At 37.2% G+C, this 27,697-nt stretch overlaps 1 protein-coding gene across 1 annotated transcript in view; it reads left to right on the plus strand.

Annotated features, from left to right (window-relative positions):
- The first annotated feature begins 20,293 nt into the window (after window positions 1-20,293).
- RAB11FIP2 (RAB11 family interacting protein 2) overlaps window positions 20,294-27,697 on the plus strand; it is a 41,961-nt gene continuing 34,557 nt past the window's right edge. The window contains exons 1-2 of the mRNA XM_012766170.2: window positions 20,294-20,772; window positions 26,248-26,690. Coding sequence (XP_012621624.1) covers window positions 20,420-20,772; window positions 26,248-26,690 — 796 coding nt within the window. The 5' untranslated portion in view covers window positions 20,294-20,419. The remainder of the gene's footprint in view (window positions 20,773-26,247; window positions 26,691-27,697) is intronic.

Raw genomic sequence — 27,697 nt, forward strand, 5'->3', positions numbered from 1 at the left:
ATGAGAATAATAATGGCTACTTCACAGTGTTTTCATGTGAACAAGAGAAATGAAATAATGATAATACGACCATCTATTGAAGACCTATTACACAATAGGCTTCGTGCTTTATATACATTATCTTTGACTTAATTTCTAAAAGTACAACTATCCGTAGCCACCCTATCTTCTTGGTACTCTCCTCCAAGTGGCCGCTGAGCAGCTTCACTTCTTCAGGCTTTGTAATATCATATTCTTAACCAAGAGACAGGCTCACTGGTCAGATGCCTCAGACAAAAACATCAGACAAATGTTTCTAGTGTGTGCAAGTGGCCAACATGCAGCATTTTCACCATGTGCCACCTTAAAATCAAGTCAGCTATACTCAGAGCCGTGAAATAAGCAAACCTTCCTGCCACTTTGGTATTTTGGTCCCTCTCTCTCCTGTCCCCATTGGAAAGACCGTAGTGTTTGTACCCCAGGATCCCCTGTGATCTGCACAAGGACTTAATATCTGGTGCCCAAAAATGACCTCTTACTCTTCCTCCAACCTGATACATGATCCAAGGAAGCTGACAAAACTAATTCACCACATGGCAATTGTAGGTATCCACTTAATTTGTTAAGTATCTCTGATGGGTATGTGTAATTTTAAAGAGGCATACAAATTAATGGACCTATTTAGTTAAGAATTTTTAGTTTAAGACTAGTCCAGAGGCAGATTTACTGTGAACTAACAAAACTTAACCTTCAGGATCTTTCATTTGCTGGACTCTTCTTCTAAATAAATATTAATATTTACTCAAATGTTTCAGGTCCCACAAAACTTGGAATAACTTCTAGACAAGTTGTATGCAGGAGATTCCAGCACAACTCTGTGCTCTTGACTTTGCCTTTGGAATTGGCATAATTCCTTTCCAGTCATTTCCATGATCACAGATTGGCTGTAAGTGCTCTGGGTAAGTCTGAGGGTGGGCCAAGCAGTAAATGTCATCGCTGGAAGTTCCAAATGTTATACCAGCTCTCTGTGGCTCAAAGTGTGCCCCCCCAACTCTCAGAAAATTCTATCCATTATACCTTCTGAGTTTAAGTGAATATGTTTATCATCATTCTGTTCTAATACAATAAATTATTTAAAATGTGCAATGTAAATGGGTACTTCAGAGAGTTCCTCTGTGGAGATGGACAGTTCTGGATCAGGTAGTGATGGCGGCTATATCGACCTGTCCGCCTGATCTTCTTTCTCACCTATTGCTAACCACAGGCACCAGTCAGGAAGCTTTCCAAAGGCTGGATGTGCAACAAGCAGATCTTATTCAAGGTGGTTTAAAGAGGATGCTTTCATTGAGTGGAAGTTTAGACTACCTCAGTGATTTCTAAAACACACAGACTGTGTTAGTACAATATGAAGATTTCAGCTGTCTGCTGCAAAATGAGAAAAGCAAGGATGACAAAGCACGCTGGTCATTTTAAAGTTGATCTATCCATTTTAAGAAAAGATCTATCTTTTATCCCGACATTAGATCCTTTGAGTTTTTGTTTGTGCAAGTGAAACTTTATTTATAAGCCTTACTTTGTTTGTATGCTCTGTTTTTATAAAATAAGGATGATACTAAATAATTGTCTGTCTAAGCTTACTTGGCAAAATGAAGAACTCACAATTCTAAGTCACTCTCCCCATTTTTCCCCTTCTAATTTCATCAATCAGAGAAATCCAAAATCTAAGAACTACTGCTTTAAATGTCTCTAAAGCACATTTAATGTGTTTTTAATATTCTAATAATTGTTCATTCACTTAGTCATTTATCCTGGGCCTATTTGCAAAGCATAGTCCCAGGCGTTATGGGATTCTGCCTTCTAAAAATGGAAGATAAGACAGTGCAGAAATAATAACACAAAGTAGGAAGTGTAAAGTGCCATGTGAAATTTGGAAAATGAGCTGGAAATTTATTCTGACACCTACAAATACAGGCAAAGCTGGAAAAGGTAAGGACTGAGATGTCAAGTGGCATGAAAATCATTGGCTAGACCTTTCTATAGAAAAGGAGCCTGACATACAGGCTGACAAGAGTTAAGGCTGGGGCAAGAGAAGACTGTTACACTCCAAATACACATGCATTGTACTCAAGCAAGTATAGAGGGGCACAGCCAGGGACCAGAATGTATGTCTCAGTGGAATCTTCACAGCACAGAGGAGATTAAATCATTTATCTCTGTGCCTTTGAGCAGTTTAGCAATGAAACTTTTTTCCATGCTAATCTGAAAAATATTGAACTTGACCAAAGTATTATTTGATTTTAGATTTTTAAAAAAACTGAATTCTTAAAGCCAATACATTTTTTAAAGCAGTATCTCAATACATGGATTATATAAATGATGAGACAAAAGAGAAAGAGAAGGGAGAAAAGGAAAGAGGGTGTGGAAGGAAAGACAATCATAGAGGTTACTCCTGCAAGAACTAAAGGGGGAGAAGCAGAGAAGGCTGGTGATGGAAGACTCAGAAATTTCTCCATGAAACAGAAGGGTTTCTTTTTTCCCTCTCATTTCTTATTACCACTTAGCTCTTTGTTCATGAAACATCCAAGGAGTTGTGAGTTTGAAGGTTCTAGTGTGGTGGCTATATTTGTCTTAGTGTCTATCAGGTGAAATACCAATAATCAGACATTAATCAGACAATAAGCATGTCTAGCATTAATTGTGCTAGACATTTTATCCAATATATTTCCAGGATTTTTAAGGCTTGATCTATTAGTTTTCCTCCATTTCTAATGATTTGCTCTATTACGTTAGTAAGATTATAGTAAGGTCTTAAAACTACATTATAAGGTCTAGAAAAACATAACCATTTTCTATAACATACTCTATAGCACATTTTTAATAGGATTATTTATAGTGCCAAAGAACTAATGATTCAATTCTCTAGTCTTTACTACTTCTTTTTCCCAAAGATGTCTAGGTATTTTTCAAATGTGGGTGTTGTGTTAGTTATCTATTGCTGCATAACAAACTACTACAAACTTAGCAGCTAAAAACAGCATGTATTTACTATCTTAAAAAGTCTGTGATTCAGGCTTCTGGGCATAGCTTATCTGGGACCTCTGTTAAGAGCCTAACAAGGCTATAACTAACCATAGTCTTGGCTGGGCTGTATTCTCATCTGGAGATTTGACTGAGGAAAAATCTGCTCCCAAGCTCCTTTAGGTTGTTGGCAAAATTCACCCCCTTGTGGTCGTAGGACTGAGGCCCTCAGTAGTAGAGGCTGCCCACAGCCCCTGCCACATGGACCTCTCCATAGGCAGCTCAAAACATGGAAGCTTATTTCTTCAAGAAATATGGCAGCTTATTTCTTCAAGAGCAGCGTGAGAGTGAGAACTAGCAAGACGGAGTTGTATGTAATGAGATGTCATCATGGCAGTGGTACCCCGTCACCTTTGTCATATTCTAATGGTTAGAGGCAAGTTACGGGTCCTGCCCACACTGCAAGGCAGGGCACTATACATGGGTGTGGATGCCAGAAAGCAGGGTTCACTGGGGGTCCCCTTAGGGTCTGTTTGCTACAGGTGCTAAAACAAACTTTTCATATTTGAGGAATCTTTTTAGATGTCAAAAATAGACATAATTTTTTTCTGAATGGGTAAAGATGAAAAAAATAGACATAATTTAAAAGGTGAAAGGAATAATGTGGGATAGTGTTTTAATAGGGAGGGAAACATTTAAAGTAGAGATAAAACGTTAAAAGGTACTTTTATAAACTCAGAATGCAATAAATAAAGTTGAAGTTAATGTTTCAACAATTATTTAAATAATGATTAGTACGAAGCTGAATGTATTAGCTAGCTGTTTTTTTTTTTTTAATTTCGGCATATTATGGGGGTACAGATTTTAAGGTTTCAATAAATGCCCTTCCCTCCCTCCCCCCACAAGTCTGAGTCTCCAGCATGACCATCCCTCAGATGGTGCGCATATCACTTGTTATGTATGTATATACCCGCCCCTCCCTCCCCAATACCCTATTACTGTGGTACCTATGTGTCCACTTAGGTGCTACTCAGTTAATACCAGTTTGCTGGAGAATATATCTGGTGCTTGTTTTTCCATTCTTGGGATACTTCATTTAGTAATATGGGTTCCAGCTCTAACCAGGAAAATATAAGATGTGCTATATCACCATTGTTTCTTAGAGCTGAATAGTACTCCATGGTATACATATACTACATTTTATTAATCCATTCTTGGATTGATGGGCACTTGGGCTGTTTCCACAGCCTTGTCTATAACAGAATTCAGAAATAAGGCTACAAAAGGCAATAGCTTGCAATGTATTTAACAGAGAAAGAGTTAATATCAAAATACATAAAATGCTTCAACAAATCACTACAGAAAAACAAACCCACAGAAAAACAGACAAAATATGGAATAGGTGATTCAGAAAGAACATAAAAAGCAAAAAAAGAGATAAATACATAATTGTCCATATAATTATGTAAATAAATGTCAAAACAATCATGAAATATGTGTTCACTCACACAATTGGAAAGATAAAACAAAAAAATTTGTAATATCAAGAGCTTTCACAGATGTGAGAAAAAGGGCATTCTTAAACATTTAATGAAAAGATAAGCTTCTTGGAAGGCAATTTAGCAAAATCTTTTAAACATTTTTAAAAGGCTTACTATTTAACTTAGCAATTCCATTTCTGGGAAACTATCCTAGAAAAATAGTCACACTTTTTAAAAAGTAATACACAAGGATATTCATTGCAGCATTTTTATAACAGTGGAATGCCGGGAATAACGAAAATTTGCTATAATAGAGAACTGAAATGTGATATAACCATGCTATGAAATTCTATGTAGCCAACTTAAAAACAAAAAGAAGTTGACTTATGTGTACTTGCTTAAAAAGAGCTCCACAGCATGCATGAAAAAATCTGCAGAACAACAGATAAATTATGATCTTATTTATGTAAACAAGATGTGTATAGATATTTACACCCATGTGTGTGTGGAACCCACGGAAAAGCCTGAGATGCGCGTTCAATTCTGACCACTTTTGGCAGGACGTAGGAACAGAAGGAAATCAGAGAGACTGTCACGCAGTGTGTTGTGTAACTTGATTTGTTTGATTCTCAGGCATTGAGAATGCACCATGAGAATAGAAATAAATGAACCAACACTACCTTTTTGTTTGCCATTCTAAATATAAAAAACACTTCAATAATAAAAAAAAGAATAAATATTTTTTAGAACCAACCACCTCAATTTATTTATGTTCTTCCTTGCAAATAACTAACCGAATCAACTAATTTTCTGGCTAATGATAAATGTAAACAAATGAGTCAAAAACTTCTCTATTTCTCATCAATCTATCTAATAATTCTCTATCTCTGCCATTTATATTCCCTATCCTTGATAGTTTATACCAGTTCTCATTCCAGTCCTAAAATTTCTATCTTTTCCCTCTCAGGCTTATTTTCCGAAATCCATGACATAACAAGAAATAGAGGACCTGTGTCAAAATACAGCTTAGGATTTTAGTATCATCTGGAAAACCTTTCTTGCCTAGGTTTAGCTTCTCCATATGAAAGTTTCCATTGGCTCTATTTTCTTAGCAAAATGATAACAAGCTGTAAAAGGGTTCACCACAGAATTTCGTTTTATTTTGTCAAAGTGAAGGACTTTTGAATGCTACGTCGTGTCACTTTTTGCTGATATGTTTGTCACTTTAGTTGGTGCATTTTATTATAACACCATCTTTGTAGAAAGAAGCAAGCAACATTTTTTTTTTAAGTTCATCATACTTCTTTTACATCAAAACAGCAAACTAAAGAGCTTAAAAATTAAACCAAAAATTAAAAACATATGGCTTTGGGCCCTTGCATTTGATTGGGTAAATGTGTATATAAATTATACTTAGACCTCAAGGTACTCCTTGCCCATTTTTACTTTTTGATTACTTCAAGTCGATGTGGTGCCTTGTAAAAGCCTACCTATGTTGCAGTCATTCCATAAACTCTATGAAATAAAACACATCTTTCTGGCTCAATGAAGTTCAGAAAACCCGGGTCTTCACTCCTATAAATGTATCATATTGCATTTACTGGCTAATAAAGTCTCAAAGAACAAGATGGCCCTTCTTTTCACGACTTGATCCTTTACAAATTTACAAATGTAATGCTTTAACCTACTTGAACTCAACTCTGGCTCACCGAGGGAAGATGCTAACCAAGAGCGGGTGTCTGTTCCCAGTTAGCTGGGCCTGGGCTCCAGCAGCCGTTGCAGGAGGGACAGCCCGAGGAGTGTGGCTGGCCTCTGCCAGAGGTTTGTGTAGCCCTAGTTAATGGGGTTAATAAACCAAGGTCAAAACAAGAGGACACAAGGAGAGAGTGGGGATTGAGAAGGCAAAAAACAGGACCCGGTACCAGAAGGCTAGACCACAAGGCAAGGGCGAGATTTGTTATCAAGCTGGAAGCCAACTCCCTGAAAACCAAACAGAGATACAAGCTGAAGGACAGCTGACATTCTTCAGAATCAAGGTGTTCGTTCTTTCGTAGCCATCAAATAGTAAGAGGAAACTTTTTCTGCAGAGCTTCTGTGTTTAGACAATCTCAGCCATCTCACCTGAAAAGGAGTTTATGAAATTCACATGGTCTTGTGGGGAGTTTTGCAATAAAAAGCTATTATTCATATAAAGCCCACCTAAAACAAATCATTTTATTTTTTAACAAAAGGGTATAGCTTAGAAAGAGAAACTCCAAAGAAGGTCAATATATAAGGAAGAAACTATAATAACACTGTAGGCAGTGACTTGAATGTGACCTTGGATAAAAATGGAAGGGTTTTTTTTTTTTTGTTTTTTTTTTAATCAAACAATAAAATGTTTTGTCTACACAGCTCAGGGCATTCTGAACTGGAAACAGCAAAACAATAAGTTTGTGTAGGAGGTAGAGGGTAGGTGGAAAAAAGAAAGGCCAAAGAAGAGAGAAGAAGTAAGAGGTAGCAGGAAGGAGGGTTAGAATCTCCTCTCAGAAGCAGGGGAGATGCTTCACGCTCCAGATAGAATAACCTCTGTTACAACCTCAAAGCTTTGAACATTTTCCTCATGTAAGGCTGGATATTTTCTGAATTCCCTGGATGTCTGACATTGAGTCCATTAGCTTAGTAAAATGGATAATTAAAGCTAAATAATTCAAAGAATTGCTTTAGTTTCAGTGACAACCACAAAATACATTATCTAGGTAATTTCAAACCAAGGAATGTGTACCTAAAATAATTACCTAGTCTTCCATTCCACTCTACTAGTTGATCTTCACTGAAAGCATAGAACAAATGGTTTCTTAGAGTCTGAACATGCATGCACCCCATTTGTATTGATGTTTCTAGCAGGATAAATATGCCCATTATTAGTGGTTGAGACCCACCCCCACCTGCCTCTCCTCCTTCTCAGAGGAAACACAGGGAGCCCATGATAACCAAAATCGTGACAGTAGATTCTGTCTCTGCTTCATTAATCTTCAAAACAAACAACTGAGAGCACTCAGTGACCACTGGCTACCTTCTACTCAATTCCTCCATTTTTAAACAATGCAAAACCTTAGGGAATGCAAGTCATGTTAATCAAAATGGTGGTAGACAGACGTGGGACCCTCAGGAAATAACATTGTATACAATCCCCAGTTGCTAATATTATTTTAATCCAGGTGAAAAATCCAGCACGTGACCTTTTGTGATAGTCCAGAGGAATAAAAGAAGGGCAGTCTGAAAGCAGCGATATGAGAGATGAGTGTGTTTTTTAAAAACATGCACAAGGAACAAACTCCTCTATCTCCTGAGTTGCTGTCTCAGTTCCACAGGGCAGGGAGCTGAAAGAACCATCTTTGATTAATACGCAGTGAACAAAATTCACCCAGTGTTTTGGAACTGAAATGCCAGTTGGTCTTTGTTTTACAAACGTTTTTGTAATCTTTATTTCTGATGCAGTTGAGATACCATGAATCATTTTTTAAAGATTTTAACATAGAGAAAAGCTTTGCAATGAAAAATCTGTTTGCAGTGGTAATGTGCTTGCCTGAACATTTTGGGAAATATTTGCTTACTCTTCACAACAAATATTTGGCAGAGCAACTGTGCCTTAAATAGTGGCTAAAACTCTGTAGTGGAGATATTGTTACTCAAGGAGGGGTAAACATTTCAGTCAATGCAATGTAACATTGAGCTCCAACTATGTGCTTAGCACCCTGTAAGTGCTGGAAGATACAAAAGCCTAAGAAGCACTTCTGGCTTCTCTTGATGTTTTCCAAGAGAAGAGACAAAGAGCTATGAAAAATAGTGTGTAATTAAGTACCAACATGTGTCATGCCAAGGGCATATTCTTGTTGTAAACCCTTAAGGAAAAAGGAAATTGTACCCAAGCACTGCTAAGAAAAATGGCTATGCCTTCTTTGGAGGTGGTATGGTACAGTGGGGGAGAAATAGATTTTAAAGTCACACAGTACCAATCCAGGTAATCAGCAAATATCTCAGCCAGATCATCCTTACACAGACCTGGCTTTGAATCCTGTCTTCTCCACTCATTAGTTTTGTGATCTTGGACAGTTTCTGTTTGTTTTGAGATAGGATCTTGCTCTGTTGCCCTGGCTAGAGTGCAATGGCATCATCATGGCTTACTGCGACCTCCAACTCCTGGGCTCAAGCAATTCTCCTGTCTTAGCCTCCTGAGTGGCTGACACTACAGGCATGTGCCACCACCCCCAGATGTTTTTTTCCTATTTTTTGTAGAGATGGGGTCTCACTCTTGCTCAGGCTGGTCTTGAACTTCTGGCCTCAAGCAATCCTGCCACCTCAGCCTCCCAAAGTGCTAGGATTATAGGTGTGAGGCACTTTGCCCAGCCCCCTTAGACAAGATTTTAACCTTTTGAGCTTCCAATTCCAAATGAAAATAGCAACATAATTTATTTATTGCAAAGCCTCAATGAAGTGGGGGTATAAATATGAAATGGTTTTATTTTCGCCCAATTGCTACTTTTAGTATTGTTTGGGGGAAATCACCCTGTCTCATCTGAGAACTAAAACCCTTACAATTGCTTGTCTCTGTGTTGAACAGTTCTGAGACCAGGAACAATTTTCTCACCCTATGTTCACCAATACTGAGACCAAGTGAAGCAACTTGGCTGCTTGATCCAGAAAAGAGTCATTCTGGAGGACAGTACCATAAACCAGTTCTAGAAGATAAGACTGTCACCTAAAGAGTTTAAAAATTAAGACTAGCAACCTGCTCAGAAGATTCGCCTCACACCCCCAGCCTTGCTTTATATCTATCAAAGCTATTAGGTCACAGATGGCTCATTCCTATCCAGGGACTCCTGCCCCTGCCTCCCAGTACACACCTGCAACTCACCGATGCAGATTTCCCCGCTTTGAGGCATCACTAAGACTCTATCAAGATGGTGTTCTCCCTTATTGCAGTAGATCTAATAAACTTTTCTTGGATTGATCAATGACTTTTTCTGTGTTTTGTTATTATTATCATTACTTATTTAAGAGAGTTAATGGTCTACACATCCTTAACGATATCTTCAGCAGGTTTTGTAATATTCTGGGCACACTGGAATCAAAACATGTCTTAATACCTATCTATTCTGGCATACAAAGTTCATTTACATCCTCTTCAAAGCATTCGCCCAACTTCACCTCACTGGGAGCATATGTGGCTCAAGGGACTTGGAATGGGCAGTTTGCTCCTCTCTTTAACTAGGAGTGAGACAGGAGGGGTGGGGGCATTCAGACTGAGATGACCCTCCTCCCTTTGAAGACCTAGCACCTCTGGGAGGAGGAAGGGTCTTCTGGGCAGCTAGTTACTAGCCTGCAGCGTGGAGGGATTCTGTGTCATGTGGCTGCTCCAATGGCTCCATATGTCCTTTTCTCCACCAAGATGGCGGCCTCTGTGTGGCTGGTGGTGTGGCTTTCTCTGGGCCCCACCATCCCTGACATCCCACTCACAAAGGATCATGTTCTCCGTCAGTTGCTTTTTGGTGCAGTGCTGCTCCATTCCTCCCCCTCTTATAAACACTGTGCTCCTTTATGTGGATTCACAGGGACTACTAAGAAAATGAGAATAAGAACTGAACATTGTGGTGAGGATTAAAGACACCACTAAAATGTGTGACATAGACCTAGTAACAAGTAATCTTCTTTCTTCCCTATTACACACAATGCCCATGTTGGGGTTGCTACCTTTGTAGTAATGGTTAAGAACGGAAATATGAGAATATTGTGTAAATGTAATATTTTTAAGTATATAAGAAAAGGCTTACAGACATTTACATTTTAAAACCAAAAACGAAACTGCTGTGATTTCATTAAACTACCAACTAATGTAAATTTGCCATCAAGTCTTTTTATTAATAACTTCTAGGCAAGACCAATAAGGAAAAAAATGTTGATGACAGAGTGACACGTCCATTCAGACTTATTTTGTTGTTGCCTCTTAATAAATAATCCTTAATTCAGTATCTTAAAAGTAGATGCTTCATTGTTGACGTGGTTAGACTGTATTCAAGGTGTGAAATTAATATGTGCCAACACAAAAGGGGGATATTTCTCTTGATATTTTCCATGACATATCCTAAAGACTATCATTGCCATTTGGGGAAGATCCAAAAGAGCAGAGTGAGAAATATTTATAACATATGAGTGTAATAAAAAATAATCATGAAATAACAATACATTAAACTAGTAGGACGGAGTTTACATTAGATCACAGGAATGAATATCAAAAATACAGGCAATATTTTTGAAAAAACAACCAGCAGTGAAAAATTTATTTATAATACAAACCAGACACTCCAAAATAATTTGTGGTTTACTTAATTCTTACCGTTCATCCTATATTCTTTTGAATAAGCTGAAGGAAGGCACCCAAGTAACTACCTCAGCTGTTTTTGATTTTGATTCTGAATTTTCAGTGAGATGAAAACACTAGCCTATATAACAAAAAGAGATGGCATGTCATTTTTAGAAATTTAGATTTTTTTCCTTCAATGTAGATACATATTAAAAAGAAACGTATTACAATAAATTACTATATTTCCAAAGTGTCTCATTCTTTCTGGGCAAATAATAATTGCATATAAATTCTGAATAAAGGAATATCACATTGCATCTTATGTGTTCTACAATATGCACTCATAGAAAATCATTACAGTAACAAAAACAGCTGCATGTAATAGAAAGCAAATGATTTACAATGTTACTATGAGAAACTACTTTATTTCATATTATCATAAAAAGAACAGAACTGACTATTTGCATGACAAACAGAAGAATCCAGAAATTCCAAATGCAACTCAGTTTTTCTTATTTAAATAGATATTAATGCTGGAAGGTGATTTGAAAAGGCTTCTACTCTAGAGAATATTAGCAATTATAATTTTCTAAGTCATTATTAGCCCAACAATTGAAAGAAAAAAAAAAACTACAAACATTAATAAAATATAGAAAGAAATACTTGGAGTGGTATGTGTTCCTATCATATAACATCTGCGTTACAAAAGCTTACATTTAGTGATTTTGAGTGCTATATTTCATATAAACTGAGAAGTAGGATGCATTTTGGTTCCTAAGTAAAGCTTGACCCTGAAATTTGAGCCACACCAAAAACCTTCAATGACTGTGTTTTAATATGTTTTTTCTGTTGGTCATCATACCTGCCCACCAACAGCCCAGTCCAAGTGAATTGGTTCTGCTCATCACCCCTCTTTGCTTACAATGTATTATTCTATGTAGCAGGTACAGTATGTCCAGGCATATGATAGGCCAGGTGGTAGGCAAGAAACACAATTCTATTTCTTTACTATTCAACATAATCTCTATTTTGATTCCCTTCTTTCTATTCTCTGATGACAGGAGGCCTAGGGGCTTGCCTCAGACCTTCTCTGCCTAGAGTCGCCCTGCCCTGCTATTCTACTGCTATCATTGCTGCTCCAAGTGAACATGGAGCATGGGATTAGGGATCTCTCGGACTTTTCCCACTTTCAAGGTCCTTCTTGGGGAAAAAGAAAATACAAGTGACATCTACTTTGGATGCTAGAATTTATCTGGATGCTCTATCATGGATTTGCCCAATCCCCATGCTCAGCAAGGTGGAAGGAGACTGGAAAGGTCTTGGAGACATTGCACCTGCCCAACCATCCTGATCTTTTGTACGGTCTCCTTATTCTTCACTCTGTCCAGCGAAATCTTTGTCTAATCTAGCTAATCAGTTGCACTTTTCCCAAATTCTTTCTTTATTGCATAAACTTTGCTTTTTGTTGTCTCTTCCCCTATTGTCTACTTTGAAATGGAAAAGCTGAGAAATGACTCTTTTGTATGCCTTGGCCTCCCTTCTCTGGAGCAGTATGTCTGGTTCTCCTAGCTGCTGTCTGAAACTAGGAGGAAGGTCACGAGGGGACCGGCAATTACTAGGAATGAGAAACACATAAGTTATTATCAAGATATTATCAACCTTACAACCACAGGAGCTTGTTAAGGCATGTTATTCCAAGAAGGCACTGGGTTTGCCATGCCACAATAAATTTAAATTTACTCTGTTTTAATACAGTATATCCTGTTTTTTTCTGCAATAGTCATTCAATTTGGCCCATCACATATATTTATCTACTTAGCTATCGACTTCTTATTTATCCTTCATATGTTCCTTACCTTATAATGTTGAGTTGGATTTGATATAAATTTGAATGATGGTAAACTAGAATTTTATTTCTTTTAAATTTGTTCTACTCTTAGCATTTTAAACCACCATTGAGGAAAAAGTATATTCATTTCATAGATATTAATACAAGCCTAGAACCATAATAAAATTTCATATTTCTGAAATTCTTTATAGTTTATAAAATGCTTTTACATAATTTATTGCATTTTATCCTCCAGCGAATGTCTGACGTGGGCTGTTAGTGTGTGAGCCTTGATCTCAAGGAACAGACTATTAACATTTTGACCTTTGGTCGTGAAAGCAAAAGAGTTCATTGACATCCCACGTGGTTCTTTTTCCAGGTATAGAGTTAATTAATACGTTTTAATTTCTCTGTGTTTTATGGATGCCAAACACCACAGTATATAGGCTGCTGCTTACCTGAATATATCAGGAGTTGCCAAATAGATCAATTATCTTTTGCTTGTCTCTGTGCTTGCACTAAAGCGGTGTTAGGCCCTGGCATCGAGTCAAGGATGCTCTGATAACGCTTCAAGCCAATTGAAGTTCAAGAGTTGCTCAAAGGATATGAAGGATCTGCTTTTCAAGTGTCCCGCCCGCATCCTGTTGTGAGCGATGCCTGAAGAGCCCACACGACCTCAGCACATTCTGTCTAATGGGATAGAAAATGAATCGGTAACGTTTCTCTTGGCTGTACCTTTACCTCTTTCAAATTAAATGAGATTGCGATGTTAATGAATGTAGCATAAGGTGAGTAATTGGCAAATGTTAGTTATTATTATTATTAAAATAGAGATAACAGACTTAGAGTTGTAAAGGGGAGTTAGAAGACACTGCTTAGAGGATGTTTGTTACAAGGTTTACCCAAGGATGCCATACCTTTATTCTTAAATTCATCATAATCCTCTCCAAAGTGAAAATCTAGGATATTGAAAATATTATCAAGTATATAATTCTGCTACTTACAGAGCTACAAGGTATATAATTTAGGGAGTTATTTTTCTTCAATTCAAGCATCTGATTAATTCTTATAAAGTTGTTAAAATGATACTTACAAGGTCATTATTGAATTTTAAAAGAAAGTTCAAAATATTATTAAGGGCTTATTTCATTTTTATTTTTGTTTAGAGAAAGAGTGTCCAATAATGTTGGGTTTGGCTTGAAATAACTTGGGGTCTCCATTTGCTGCCTGTCACATGCTAGGCTGGCGGGGAACCTGCTGCAGCCCAGTAGCCTTAATTATTTGGTGAGAAACAGCCCCGAGCAACCGCTTTGCAGCCTTTGCCTTCAGATGGGAGGAAAGCAGTTGGAAAGAGAAGGGATGTCACATCATCAAGCCAATAGCAACAAGCATCTTTTGAGCACTTCCTGTGGGGTCAGGTCCTCTCTCTGCTTTTACCTGACTCCCTTATTTAATCTTCCCAACAACCCATTTTGCAGATGAGGAAACCTGAATTTAGAGGGTTTACATAATTTTGCCAAGGTCATGCTGGTAGGTAGTGCCCAAGGGACAAAACCTATAATAAGATGAATACTCAACAGCAGTTCAGTAAATGTCTCTATCTAAGGAACTTTGGAGCAAATCTTGTTTTAAACAATGTTACAAGTGCTTATTTCTGAGGTGCTTAATGCACAAGACTTCATTTTTACAAAGTTATCTTGCTCTATTCCTTTCCAATGTTCAAGTGTAGATAGGTAAGGGAAACAAAACCCCTCAAAATTAATTAGTACAAAGGTGATTTAGGCAATACTTTACCTTAGAACTTCATGCAATGCACTTCGTACTTGGAATGGGTTTTTTTTTTTTTTTGTCCTTAATTTTTCTTTAAACCTCAGGTTACAAGAACATACTTACAGGCACAAATTACAATTTGGTGAACAACCACAGTAAAAACACAGTTAGTCATTGATTTGAGTCTGTGAGGAAGCTACTCTGGATAATTTGAGATCGAGTTTGGAGATTGAAGAAATTTAAACTTTGCTATTTTCTGGAAGAAAATGTCAAGTTGCTCAAGGCCATATACAACATTAATTGATTGAGGCAGATAACTTCTCTAGGCCCATTACTACATAACTTCCTGAAAGAAGGTATTTCTTTCAGGTCTACATTGCCAAACTAAGTCCTGTGCTTAGTTTTGGCTATGTAGGTCATCTACGATTGTTGCAATAACTAGAAAATGATTATAATACATATTCACAAAGTCCTTCCTATATTGTAATCTACAGGTGCTCTGAAGGTGACCTAACCCAGAATGTGTAAAAGATAAGCACATAGTTTTAAGCCAGAAATACTTTTATTATCAGATATTCAGATGGACTAAAACATTGTTCCGGTTAGTTGAAAATTGTTTTAGGAGAAATGGTTTAAAATCTAATCCTGGAACAAGAGAGTTGGATCTATCCCTCAAAAATGCCATTTCTCTCCTGGGCTTTATATCAACTGCATAAAATAAAACAAGATATAGCAAATGTAACAAATGCTTTAAAAGTCCTTTACTTTGTTTAACATAAACCAAATAAGTAGAAAGGGAGAGAACACAAGAGCTCATGTAGGGGGGAAAAATACCACCACCAAATGTTCTTGCCAGCTGCCTGCCAGTTTAATGCTCTTGAAATAAACATATTACCAGACATATTATTCTGGAAATATTATATATCCCAGAATATTCCAGAAATATAACTCAAATCCATTATTGTTTTTAAAAATCCCGTCCTAGATTTTAAATGACGATTAAAAAATTAACAGATGTTTACAAAGTATAAGAATGGTAAGTTTATGTAACTCTAATAATCATTTCTTTCAGGAGTAATCAAAATTCTCCATTCCTTGTTAACTTCCACCTAAATCCATACAGGTAGCAATGTTTTGGAAGATTTCAGAAAGACTCATGAGAATGAGACAATTAAATTTTGAAGACACATATCTAAGTGGTCACAAAATCTTCCAACAGAAATAATCTCTGCTTCTCAGTAAATGTAATAAAAGACTTTGAGAATTCTGGAGTTGGAAGATGTTTCTGAGACACAGATAAACTAATGACTATAACTCCTTAGCTAGTAGGACCAGGATTAGAACTCAAGTGTTCTAATTCTCAGGCTTGTGGATTTTCCACACTATCACTCAGAAACTCCCAATAATTTCATTGTCAATTGTCAAAAACAGGTATGATTATTTTTAAAAAATCTCTGCACATGTGCATAGGAGACCTATATGGATGTTCATGTAGCATTGTTTATAATAGTTGAAAAACCGGAAATAATTTAAATGTCCTTTGGAAGGAGAAAAGAATAAATGGGGTTTATTTATCTCACCCAATACCATATAACAGTTAAAGTCAATCAATTCACATTCTGCTCATTAATATGCATTGATTCTGTTATGGGAACAAAAATTGTACAACAGAAGAGTATGATAGTATGAAAAGAAAATTAAAAGATGTTGCACAAAACATTCTTATGTGCAAATATGTATTCTGCTCTATAAAATCTTACCATCCTCAGCATGTTTTCATAATTTAAAAAAGCTACAAATAATACTAAGAGAAGTTATGTTTATTACTATTATGGAAGTGACAAGTTTAAGGCTTTTCAAAACCACTTGCACTTATATGTAATTTCTTTCAAATCTTGAGCTGTTGGTGTCAATTTTCTTATTCAGGGCCTATTAATAAAACTCATATTTACTTCCTTTCTGTGATCATTAATTACTTTCATTTGGGGGAAAGAGAGCTCTCAGGACCTATTGAAGAATTTTTTTTCTCCTGAATTAGAGGCTTCTTTATTAATAAGTTATATAAAAAGGAAATCTGCTTTAGTACAATACCCAAATTCAATTAGATAATTATGATGCAATTTGCTTCTTTGTGTTGTGGGTATACTACTTAGAATTATTAAATGTTAGAGGATGTTTTGGTGGCTGCCATAATAGACTCTTATTTTACAGAGGGCAAGAGAAGAAAAATTACTTCCTTGCAAAGATGTAGCTAGTCATAAAAAAGCAGACATGGGATTAGGGCCCTGGCTGCCGACTAGAACTCTTTACACTACATACCATGATGCTTCTCTTGCATCACAAACTGTGTCTACGCACTGCCCAGTCCCAGAAGACAAATTAATCAGCCCAGTGATGAAAACAAAACAATCACCAAAAACCCCAAATACTAGTTCATTGCTATTACAAGTTCAAATCAATTTGCTAAATACTCTTTTACTTTTTGACTGGTTATGTGCAGATTGATCTATTTTTCTATCTCTAACATACCCCTGGAGCTTTGTCATATGTATATTAGATTTACATATATTTCAGTTGTATATATATTTAGGTGCATGTATACTTGAAGTCTGAAAAGTGTAATGACAATTGGGGAAAGCTTCTCACTGCCCTTATGTTTCTGAATTTCCAGCTGGAAAATAATTAATATCCATTACATAATGTAGATGGGCGCATTAACACTCTTGACCCAGTGGGCTATTTAAACACTGATAGCATTATAATTGTTCTACAACAGATTCGCAAGACGTGATTTTAGTGATGCTGTTGTCCAAAGGGAAAATCTTCTACAATGCCTGCAATAATTCCCCTTAAGGGACTTTATGGAAAGATGCAGCACTTAGCATATATTTTTATCCATGAAATCCTTCACTCCTGGGGAATAAATATTGACTATTTTAACTTTCTGGTCAAATAATTCTTACTTATTGCCACAGGGATTGTAACAATTTAAAATTAGGATTTTTAGTATTTTCCTTCTATTAAATACATTATTTTCCCAACCCCTTGCTTTTGGAATTATACCAAACATTTCCAGATATATCATTAGTCACAGGATAGTTTTAAAAAGTGACTCTCTTCAATTCTGGTATGTTGTCCTTATGCACGCAATCCATCATTTCTTTTTAAATTACTGTCCATGTATATATATTAAACTTAGTAAAAAGAAATTTTAAAACTGCAAGACAATAAACATTTTGACAGAACCACTTTGATCCACCTAAATCTTATATAATTGCCATTGTTTTTCACTATGAGCCAACCATACATAAATTTGACTCAGCTGTCATGTTTTTATTCTCTTAAAAATAATCAAAAAAGAGAAACACTCTATAGAAGATCGCTTCCTTTTTATAATGCAATTCCAGATTCTGTTTAGCTCATTTGGTTGTTTGGTTTGTTTATTTGCTTCCCTAAGGGGCAAAAATGTGTTTTCTAATTCTGGCTTAAAAATGTAGTCATAACATCTGATCCTACCAGGTAGTAAAACTAAACAATTTTGGTTTTAGCCAGGTTTTGGGAAAACTCAAAAAATTTTAGGTGCTACAGGAAGAGATTAGTAATTACAGTTGTTCAGCTCTTGCCTTTAGAGTATTCACTGAATTGTGTTGGAGTATGTTATTGCGTTGCTGTGAACTACTGCTGCCAATTTCCACCCTAGAGATGGCTATATTTCAGAGATGAGTGAAATGATACTTGTAAACAAGTTTATAATCATTAATAAAGCTTACCAAACAATTTAAGCTCTTTAGAAACACACATCCACTAATATAATTAATTGCCTCTTACTTATTTAATTACAACCTTTAATAGAGACATGAAGACTTCTAAAAATGCAATTTATAAAAATTCTAGACTTAATTAAATTTGGTTTCATGATGCTTATTTTTTGTTTTTGTAAGTTTCAGGTGTCAAATTATTTCTCCCTGGAGATCCTGGTGAAATTCCACCATTGACTGTTCCAATGTACTCTTTAAAAATCCCTAAGAATATTTTTCTTTAAAGTTGACAACTGCACACTCTGGGATCCAGATGCTATATTTGCAGTATGATGATTTTGTTCTGCTTTCCACACATGGCCTTTTCATACCCTTGTCTCCCAGGGATGGAAAATTCTGCCCTGAATGGAGAAGTTTTAAACCTTGCTTAAAAATAATAAACATAATACCTTACACTTTTATGGCCATTTTAAGTTAAAAAGTGCATTTACATCTATCATGTTGCTTTACTCTCAAAATTAGTCTTGTAAAGGGAAAAAAGGCATTAAGTCATTCAATAAATTGTCTACCGCATGCTAGGCACTATGAAGGGCTTGCATGAGACACAAGGTAGTCCAAAGACTTAGAATTTCTTTGGGAAGATAAGGCATACACAGAAGTAAAGGCAATAGAGGTATATATGTGTCTCTTGTAATTGAGAAATGGAGGAGCAAAGGGATCTTTTGACCTGGAGCCTGTAGAGTCAGGATGGAATCTTGGACACGACGGAGATCCCAATTTTACTCACGAAAAAACTAAGGCTCAGGGAGGTAAAATGACTTGACCAAGGTCCCACAGACTGGTGGTGGCAAAGGCGGGGCTGGAATCACGCCTCCTGAGCTCTTTATTGATTCCTGTGTGTTAGTTTTGGAATCTTTTATCTGCTTCCCTCTCTCTGTCTGGGTGAGGGATGCCATTTTCTGTCAAATGATGTCTCTTTTCAACAAAAGAGAAGAGTGGATAAGGGGTTGAGGAATAGTGTGCTTTCAGTCAATGGACCAGATTGGTTCACTCCACCACCATTTAGCAGATAAAATTATTTTACCCAAAGTCACCTCCATGCAAGGTACAGGACATCCAGGGTCCAACAAAGACAAATTCTCGAAACTGGGCCTCTCCCTAGTTCGGGCAGCTCTCCCTCTCCGGGGCCTTTACGACCTCCTCTCAAGAGCAGTCCCCAGCTCTCCCCAACGCCCCTCCGTCGGCCCCAGCAGACCCCCACGTCCCCATGGCCCAGGAGTGGGCCAGGCCCAAGCAGCCCCAGGGAGCCGGCGTGGAGCCCCGGGGCCGCCTCGCACGCGCCGCGCGCCCCCCGTCGCCACGGCAACCAGGGCGGCACTGACCCCTGACCCCGAGGCCCCGCCTCGTCGCGTTCCCGAGATCAACATGGAGAAGGCCAACCCGGAAGTGCCGTAACCGCCCGCCGGGTACTAGGAGCCGCTGGCCCGGCCAGGCCGAGCTCCCCGCCCGCCGCCTGCAGCCCGCGGTCCGCTCCGCGTCCTGCGGGCGCCGGGGCGGCCACGGCCCCCGCCCCCGTCCCACCCCGCCCCCGTCCCACTCCACGCCCGGACGACCCGCCCTCGCCCAAGAGGAGGAGCCGAGGCGAGGGGGAGGAGGAGGGAGAGGTTTGCTAGAGGGAACGAGGCCGAGCGAGCCGCGGGCGGTTCGTATTACCGGGGTCCGGAGGAGGAGCCGGGCCGGGACCGCGGACGGGTGGGGGGCGGACGGGTGGGGGGCGGGCGGGCGGCACGGAGACCTAGGCGGCCTGGCCGCAGGGAGGCAGGCAGGAGGCCGGGGGTGCAGAATTGGGGCGGGGGGCTCCCTCCCATCTTCGCAGCCCTCCGCCCGGGCCGGGTGGCCAGGCCTCACCCGCCCGCAGGCCCGGGAGCCGCCCTCCGCCAAGCACCGTGCCGGGGCCGGCGCAGCGGGGAGGTGGAGACGCGAGGCACGGGAGGCCTGGACGGCGCGGCCAGGTGATGTGGGCCCCTGTGTTTCTCCAGAGGAAAGGGGACCCCCGGAGCAGCCGTGCCCCCGGGCTGCCCCCGTGAGGCGTTTTGACATCGGCCCTAGGGAAGTTGGGCGGCCCTGAGCCTGCCTTGTCTCCGTTAAGTGCCCTTAGGATGCAGTGATTAAGGAATTAGGCTCTCCCTCCGGGAGGGGCACTGCCTGCACCTGTGAACTCCTTGCAGAGAAAAAGGACAGAATGATGCTGTCTGAGCAAGCCCAAAAGTGGTTTCCAACCCACGTGCAGGTCACAGTGCTGCAAGCCAAAGATCTGAAGCCAAAAGGCAAAAGTGGCACCAATGACACATACACTATAATTCAGCTGGGCAAGGAAAAGTACTCCACCTCTGTAGCTGAGAAAACCCTTGAGCCAGTCTGGAAGGAAGAGGCCTCTTTTGAGCTACCTGGATTGCTAATGCAGGGGAATCCAGAGAAATACATTCTTTTCCTTATAGTTATGCACAGGTCCCTGGTGGGTCTGGATAAATTTTTAGGGCAGGTGGCAATCAATCTCAATGACATCTTTGAGGACAAACAAAGAAGGAAAACAGAGTAAGTTACATAATTTATTTTGAATTTGTGGGAATTTAACTATATCTTATTTATCAGTTTTCTGTTCTTGGAAATTACTGTGTACTTGGGGAATTGGTTTTTTGGATTGAAACATGACCCAGTTTGAAGCACCATATTTGCATGAATCTGAAGTAAAAATAGCCCTTGTGATGAGACATTTTTTTTAAAAGGAGTCATTAACCATCCGTTATTCTCATTTTTGTTCGAAGTAAACATCTGTTAAATAATTGAATACTTTGCACCGGATTTTAAGGAATTTAACATTGTTTCACTATAAGAGGACTGGATCACAGTGTTGACCAACTAGAACTTAATAGACATAAATTATGATCATTTATACTTTCCATGAGATGGAAGATCAGAAAATTAAATCTGACAATGTAATGTTTATATTTTGAACTCTGTGGCTGTCATAAGATAAACTACCAGCTTTAGAACTCAGCATTTCGTTTCAGCGTTATACACATCCTTTATTTTAGCCCAGCCATTTTCCAGGGTCAGTACAATTTGATGGAGTCTAAAACTGTTAAAAGAAAAAAAAAGTTTGAAAAGTATGTACCACCATCCTCAGCCTTGAACGCACTAACATTTTCCTTTGAATTTGCCATATAGCAGAGCTCTTGTATTACTTCAGAATTGGTTCTGCAAAGCTAGTGTGTTTGGGAAACCTGTGGCCTTCTGATTTCAAGATTGTTCTTTTTTAAGTACCAAAGGAGGCAAGAAAAGCTTCATCTTTCTCTGCTGCACCCATTTTGATAAAAGGATTTGTTGGGTAAAATTTGGATTTAGTCAAAAGGCCGAATTTAAGGACCTAGAAGGCCACATATGGCCTTAAGACTGCAGGTTCCCCACCCCTGGGTGCTGTAAGATTTGGAGACAATGATAAATTTTTGTGATGAAATGATTTAATGACATCTTAAATGAAAACATGGTCTTTTTAGTGTGACTTTTGAGCTTCAGTTAAATATATTTTAATTGAAAAATCAAAATATAAATTAAAACTAGGATATTGTGTCTTAAATTGAAAAAATAGTATGTTTTCAGAAAGGAATACTCACCCCTTCCTTAAACTTTAAAATTTTTCTAGTCTGAGAGAACATTAAGATTAATGGAATTAATGGGAGAAAAGTACAGATTGAATTTACGAGAGGACTTCAAATTTCCAAAATAGTTTTGGTGTTTCTTTCAGTCATAATTGAATTTATTTACTCTTTCACAAACTTTTTTATAATGAAGTTCACGTTAATTTCTTATATTTTAATACAACTATCTCTTGTTCTTTTCTGTACATTTCCGCCCGCAAGCTTCTCTTGATTGGCATTTGTTTTGTTTTGTTTTAAATCAGGCCTTTACCTAAGATTTAATATATGTTGAATAAAAGGGTAGAGAGATAAGAAATATTAGGAATGCAAGAGGAAAATGGTAAATATTTAAACTAATCTAAGAGATGAAAATATTTTAAAAGGAGAGAAAAAGTTTTAAAAAAAGTTGAATATATACCAAGATTTTAACAACAAAATTATTTGATACCTAAAAAATGCATTCAGTTTCCCCCAAAAGGTTCTTCATCAAATTTAAAATGAAAAATGGATAAATACCAAGTAATTTGTTTCAAATTTAAAATTTTGGGTGACGTTTAACATTTAATATTTAAAGTGTTTTGTGAATGTAAACTTTTAAGTATATTGTAACTTCAAATTTCTTACTGCATTTATAGTACTCTTAATTTTAATGAATAGCGTATTTAGGCTTTCTCTGAAACATAAATTTTCCAAGTGAAAATAGGCCCACTCAAAGATTCTGAGGATGAAATGACCTTTTAAAGTTTCTTGTTTTATTCCTTGTGTCTGACAGCATCGCAGTTAGAATACATTTGGCGTGAGCAATACTCTAATATCGTAGTCTCTCCCTACAGAAATTCTCTACTGGCTACTATAGAAAAGAGATTGGAGCTTTTGAGGGAAAAATGCTTTTAAATGTTATCAGGGGGGCTTGTGATGTTATTGCATTCAAAGTGATTTTCATATGTCATTAAACCCTTAACATTTTACTTTATGGATAAATGGGGACCACATATTTGATGAGATATCTTTATTGGTAATATTTCTAGTTTTTAAACATATTTAATAGCTTCCTTTTCTAGCACAGCTGTACATGTGGCACAGTAGGGACAGACTTGAGTCACCAGTGTAATGCAAGAAAGATATTTAATATTCTGCACATTGCTAAACCTTGTCAGCATACTCCCGAGTGCTTTTTAGAAAACTAGTTTGAGTGATGAAGTCTACCAGCTGATTGAGAAGTCCCATGAAACTGCTGGGTGTGACACTTTTTACTTTTTGACTCTGAAAACGTGTATTTATAGCTGTTCTTCTAGTTGTATCATGATAGGCAACGAAGTATGAAGGCTAAAATTTGTTTACTTATTTTTATACTTTGAAAATAAATACTTTTTTTCTTTTGAGGAAAGGGGAAAAAGGGCCTTAACCAGAACCCTTTGAGTGGGCATGGAAAGAGAACTTCTATAGCTCTGTCTTTAATGGATGTCTGGGTTGGTTCTGGCATGAGATTTAAGGAAATAATGCAGTGTTTAATGATAGAATGGTAAAATCATTGATGCTGTTATGTAATATTCATTGATTTTTTTTACAATAGAAGTAGGTAATGTTGATTTTTTTTTTTTAATGCTCATGAAAAGTAATAACAGTCGGAGTCTCTAGAGTTAGATATGACTCAAACATATGCAGATTTTAGGGCTTATGTGTGTCTGTGCAGTGCACCTGCGTTCTGGCCTCTGGCACCCTACTGCCAATCTTGTCCCATTTCTGACCACACAGCACCAATTGCTTGGGAATAGTTCCCACATGTGTGGTGGTTTTTGAACATGGACCTGTGCCCACTAAAAATTGAACAGAGGCCATATACAGTTTAAGTACAGCACTCCAGAGGTGAAAAAAAAATTAGCATTAATCCAGTAAGCCCCAAATGCTTTGTCTTCATTTTATCTTCTTGAAGCCTGGGAAAACAAATGCTATCTCTGGAATGATTCTTGATCTTATTAAGACTTCCCTATTATATCAGTTTCAAAACAAAGCAGCTCAAGTTATTTGTCATTCCAACTTTTTCAATTAGTATATTTATTAAAGTTCTTTGCAGTTTTTTTGTGTGTGGGGATGGAAACTAATACTATATTTATAGTTTGTATTCGAACACTGACTTTGTTCTTTAAAACTTACCTAGGTCTTTAGAGTTTCCTACTAAAAAACAAAATAATACAAAACACACACTCAGTGTTATAGCTTGGTTGTTTTAAGAATACAGTTCTAGAAATAAAAATAGAATAAATATTTATTAGTGCAAGGCAAATTGCCTTCAAGGAGCTTACACTCTAGAAATAGAAAAAATTGCATTGCTTTCCTTTTCAGCTATCATGTCTCCTGATTAAATACAGTGTCCTTGAAATATGTGCTAGCCATGGGGTTAACCTTATTAACTTACATAGTTCATCACATAAAAAAGAACTTCTCTTTTCCTGCAGATGTTATTCATCAGCTTTAGATTTTTTTCCTTATTGACTTTAATCTGACATTGAGAAGTTACATATCATTCTTTGTGCCTCAGTCTCCTCATCAATGAAATAAAGATATTAAAGTAGATGATTTGTTTGGTATTCTTTCTAAAATTCTGTGAATTTTGACTACCCTCACCTCCTTCCAATTTTGGAGTTATTGGTTTACTTTCTTCCAAAATACTTTGGTTTGTTAAATACATGAAAGTCCTGCATGCTTGTTTTTGTTTGCTTGTATTTTGGTACATTTTTTGCAAAGTGTATTCACCTATTTTCTATGTAGTCTGAGATGTTACAGAGTATTTCTGAGATACCATCTATCACAAGTATTTCTCCTCCTGTTGAAAATGGCTCTGTTTTCAAAAACTGTGAGTTAATACTGGGTATATAACCTTGTTTCATCTCTAGGCTTTTTGAGTGCCCAGTTTTGTTTTATTCAGAGTTCTTTCTTCCACAGAGTTTATTGCTGTCATTTCCTATTTCCAGCCCCTGTTTCTTCAGATTTTACCATTTGCCTCACATAATGTATTTTCTCAGTTTAGGGTCTTAGGTTAATGCTTTTTATTATAAAATATTCTATTCTAAAAAATTTCTAGTTTTGATGAAACTATATCTTCATTGATTAAATTGCTCCAAATTAGTTAATCAAGAAACTATTTCTCTTGTATGTTACTTGCTAAGATGTAGCCGGTATTTACATTATGTGCCAGTTCTCTGTCCTTCCTGAGAAGACTTATGAACCAGTCTTCTATGTGATGTACAGTAAATGTAATCTTCTCCTAGCATATCCTGTTGGTAACAATGAGAGAAAGAACTAATGTAAAATTAGATCAGAGTTCCTTTGTCGCTAAGAAAATTTGTTACACTCGATTAGTGGTATATTTAAATAATAACCTGTCTGCAGGAATGGATATTATGCTTCATTGCTAAGTAATGTGAACACATTGTAGAAACTCTCTTCTAGGCTTGATTTTGCAGTTTTTTGGCTGTTTGCCCTCTAGAATGACCACTTGCGATACCAACAGTTACTGGAGAATTTCTCATGGATAAAAATACTATAAACGATACCAAAATAAACTTTTCTTCTTATAAATCATTTAAATATGGGCAGTATAATACATTGAGGTAACTGAAAGTATAAGATTTAGCTCTATTTATAAGATAATTTTTATTTGGTATTGTCACAATAGTAGTAAATGAAGCAAACATTCTAACAGAAAGTATTTAGACTTTTTTTTCCCTTCGAAAACTTTTCACAAGATTTATTATTTGTCACTTTTTGCATTTTACTTTGCGTATTTTATTCAGGAAAAGGCTTTATTAATTTTATATGCATCTAAATTATATCCAGTTTTAATGATTAGCAAGCTATATGTAGTGTAATCTCCAAATTAATAAAATTCTTTGAATACTTTTATACAAGTAATATTTTGAGATAAGGGCTAAGTATTTATTATTTTATTAAAATGTCATCAGCATTTGTCATTTTATAATGTTCAAAAATAATTTGTACTGATGAATTTTTTCAAAGTCTCTGTGTCTTTAAATGTTAACAAATGTCCTTAGGCCATTAGCAATACTTATTCCATATAGAAACATATTAGATAACATTTATAAGAATTTTTGATGATGAGTGATTTTTAGATCAGGAAAGAAAAGGTCATCTAAAAATCTTTTCAAACTTGCTAAAGACCTATTCTTTCAGTATATGTTACATCACAGAAATAATGATCGCTTTTTTAAATCAAACTATGAGTAAATTCAGAACACTGACTGATATATTTTCATTGAGTGCTTAGATTGTTCTACCTAAAAAGCTAATTGTGTAAGCTTTCATATCTTCTCTTCATTACGTGTAACAACCCATTTTTTCCTTTCTCTTTAAGGTGGTTTAGATTAGAATCCAAACAAGGAAAAAGAGCCAAAAACAGGGGTGAGATAAAGGTCAATATTCAATTTATGAGGAACAACATGACAGCAAGTATGTTTGACTTATCAATGAAAGACAAAACAAGATCTCCTTTTGCAAAATTAAAAGATAAAATGAAAGGTAGAAAAAATGATGGGACATTTTCTGATACATCTTCTGCCATCATTCCAAGTACTCACATGCCTGATGCCAATAGTGAATTTTCAAGTAATGACATGCAGATGAAATCCAAACCAAAAAAGCCTTTTCTTATGGGTCCTCAGCGACTCTCATCAGCGCATTCAATGTCCGATTTATCTGGGTCCCACATGTCTTCTGAGAAACTGAAGTCTAGCGCCATAGGTCAAACACATCTTCTTGGACGCCAGATAGAGTCCTTTGGAATAGTTCCAGAAAGTGGTAAGTCACATATGCTTTCTAATTGTTTCTTCAGTTGTCTGAACTATACTTTTCACTGTCAAAAAGTTTAACTTCTGATGTTAGAAAATACGAATTGTAGTTTCTTAGAAGTATTTTCTAAATGTAGTCATTCATCACATATTGGTTGAGTACTTACTATACCCAAAATTGATAAATTCGTTGAAGGCAGTGCTAGTCTACATTTGTATTTATGTTATTAGATGATAATAAAATGAGTCTCAGTCTCCTTTTTTTTTTTTTTTTTTTTTTTTTTGAGACAGAATCTCACTCTGTCGCCTGGGTAGAGAGCGGTGGTGTCATCATAGCTCACTGCAACCTCAAACTCCTGTGCTCAAGCAGTCTTCCTCCCTCTGCCTCCTAAGGAACCCCAGGCACCAGGTTCCCTGGCTAATTTTTCTATTACAGATAGAGTCTTGCTCTTGCTCAAGCTGGTCTTGAACTCCTGAGCTCAAGCAGTCCTCATGTCTCAGCCTCCGAAAGTGCTGGGATTATAAGCATGAGCCACCACACCCGGCCTCTCAGTCTTCTTTCATGGCCTGCCTGCTTTTTTTGTTTCCTGCTGTTACTCCTGTCTTAAAAGCCTGACACATAAGTGAATATTCCATTTCATCATAAAGTCCCTAGGAAAAAACTTTTATGTTTAGAAGAAGCAAATTTAGTGCTAATGATGGGGGGGGGAAGTCTTTGAGAATTTCTAGCATTATCATGCAAGCAGAACCTCTAGTTTTGACATTATAGTTTATATGATTGTTTGTGAGTCGAATAAATTACTAATTATCTAGCAATACACTAATTGTTATTAGCCTAGATACTTCAGACTGCTACACCTTAGCATTTTAAGATTGTTTTCCTTGATTATTTTGAAGGTTAATACCTCTAAATAGCTAATTGCTCTCATTCTAAAAGCCGCAGAATATATACAGGATGTGTCAAGTAGTGTGATGTAATGTGTCACTGATTATGTACTAACTACAAAATTGTTTGTA

This window comes from Microcebus murinus, chromosome 14 (genome assembly GCF_040939455.1).
Source record: "Microcebus murinus isolate Inina chromosome 14, M.murinus_Inina_mat1.0, whole genome shotgun sequence".
NCBI classification, from domain to species: domain Eukaryota; kingdom Metazoa; phylum Chordata; class Mammalia; order Primates; family Cheirogaleidae; genus Microcebus; species Microcebus murinus.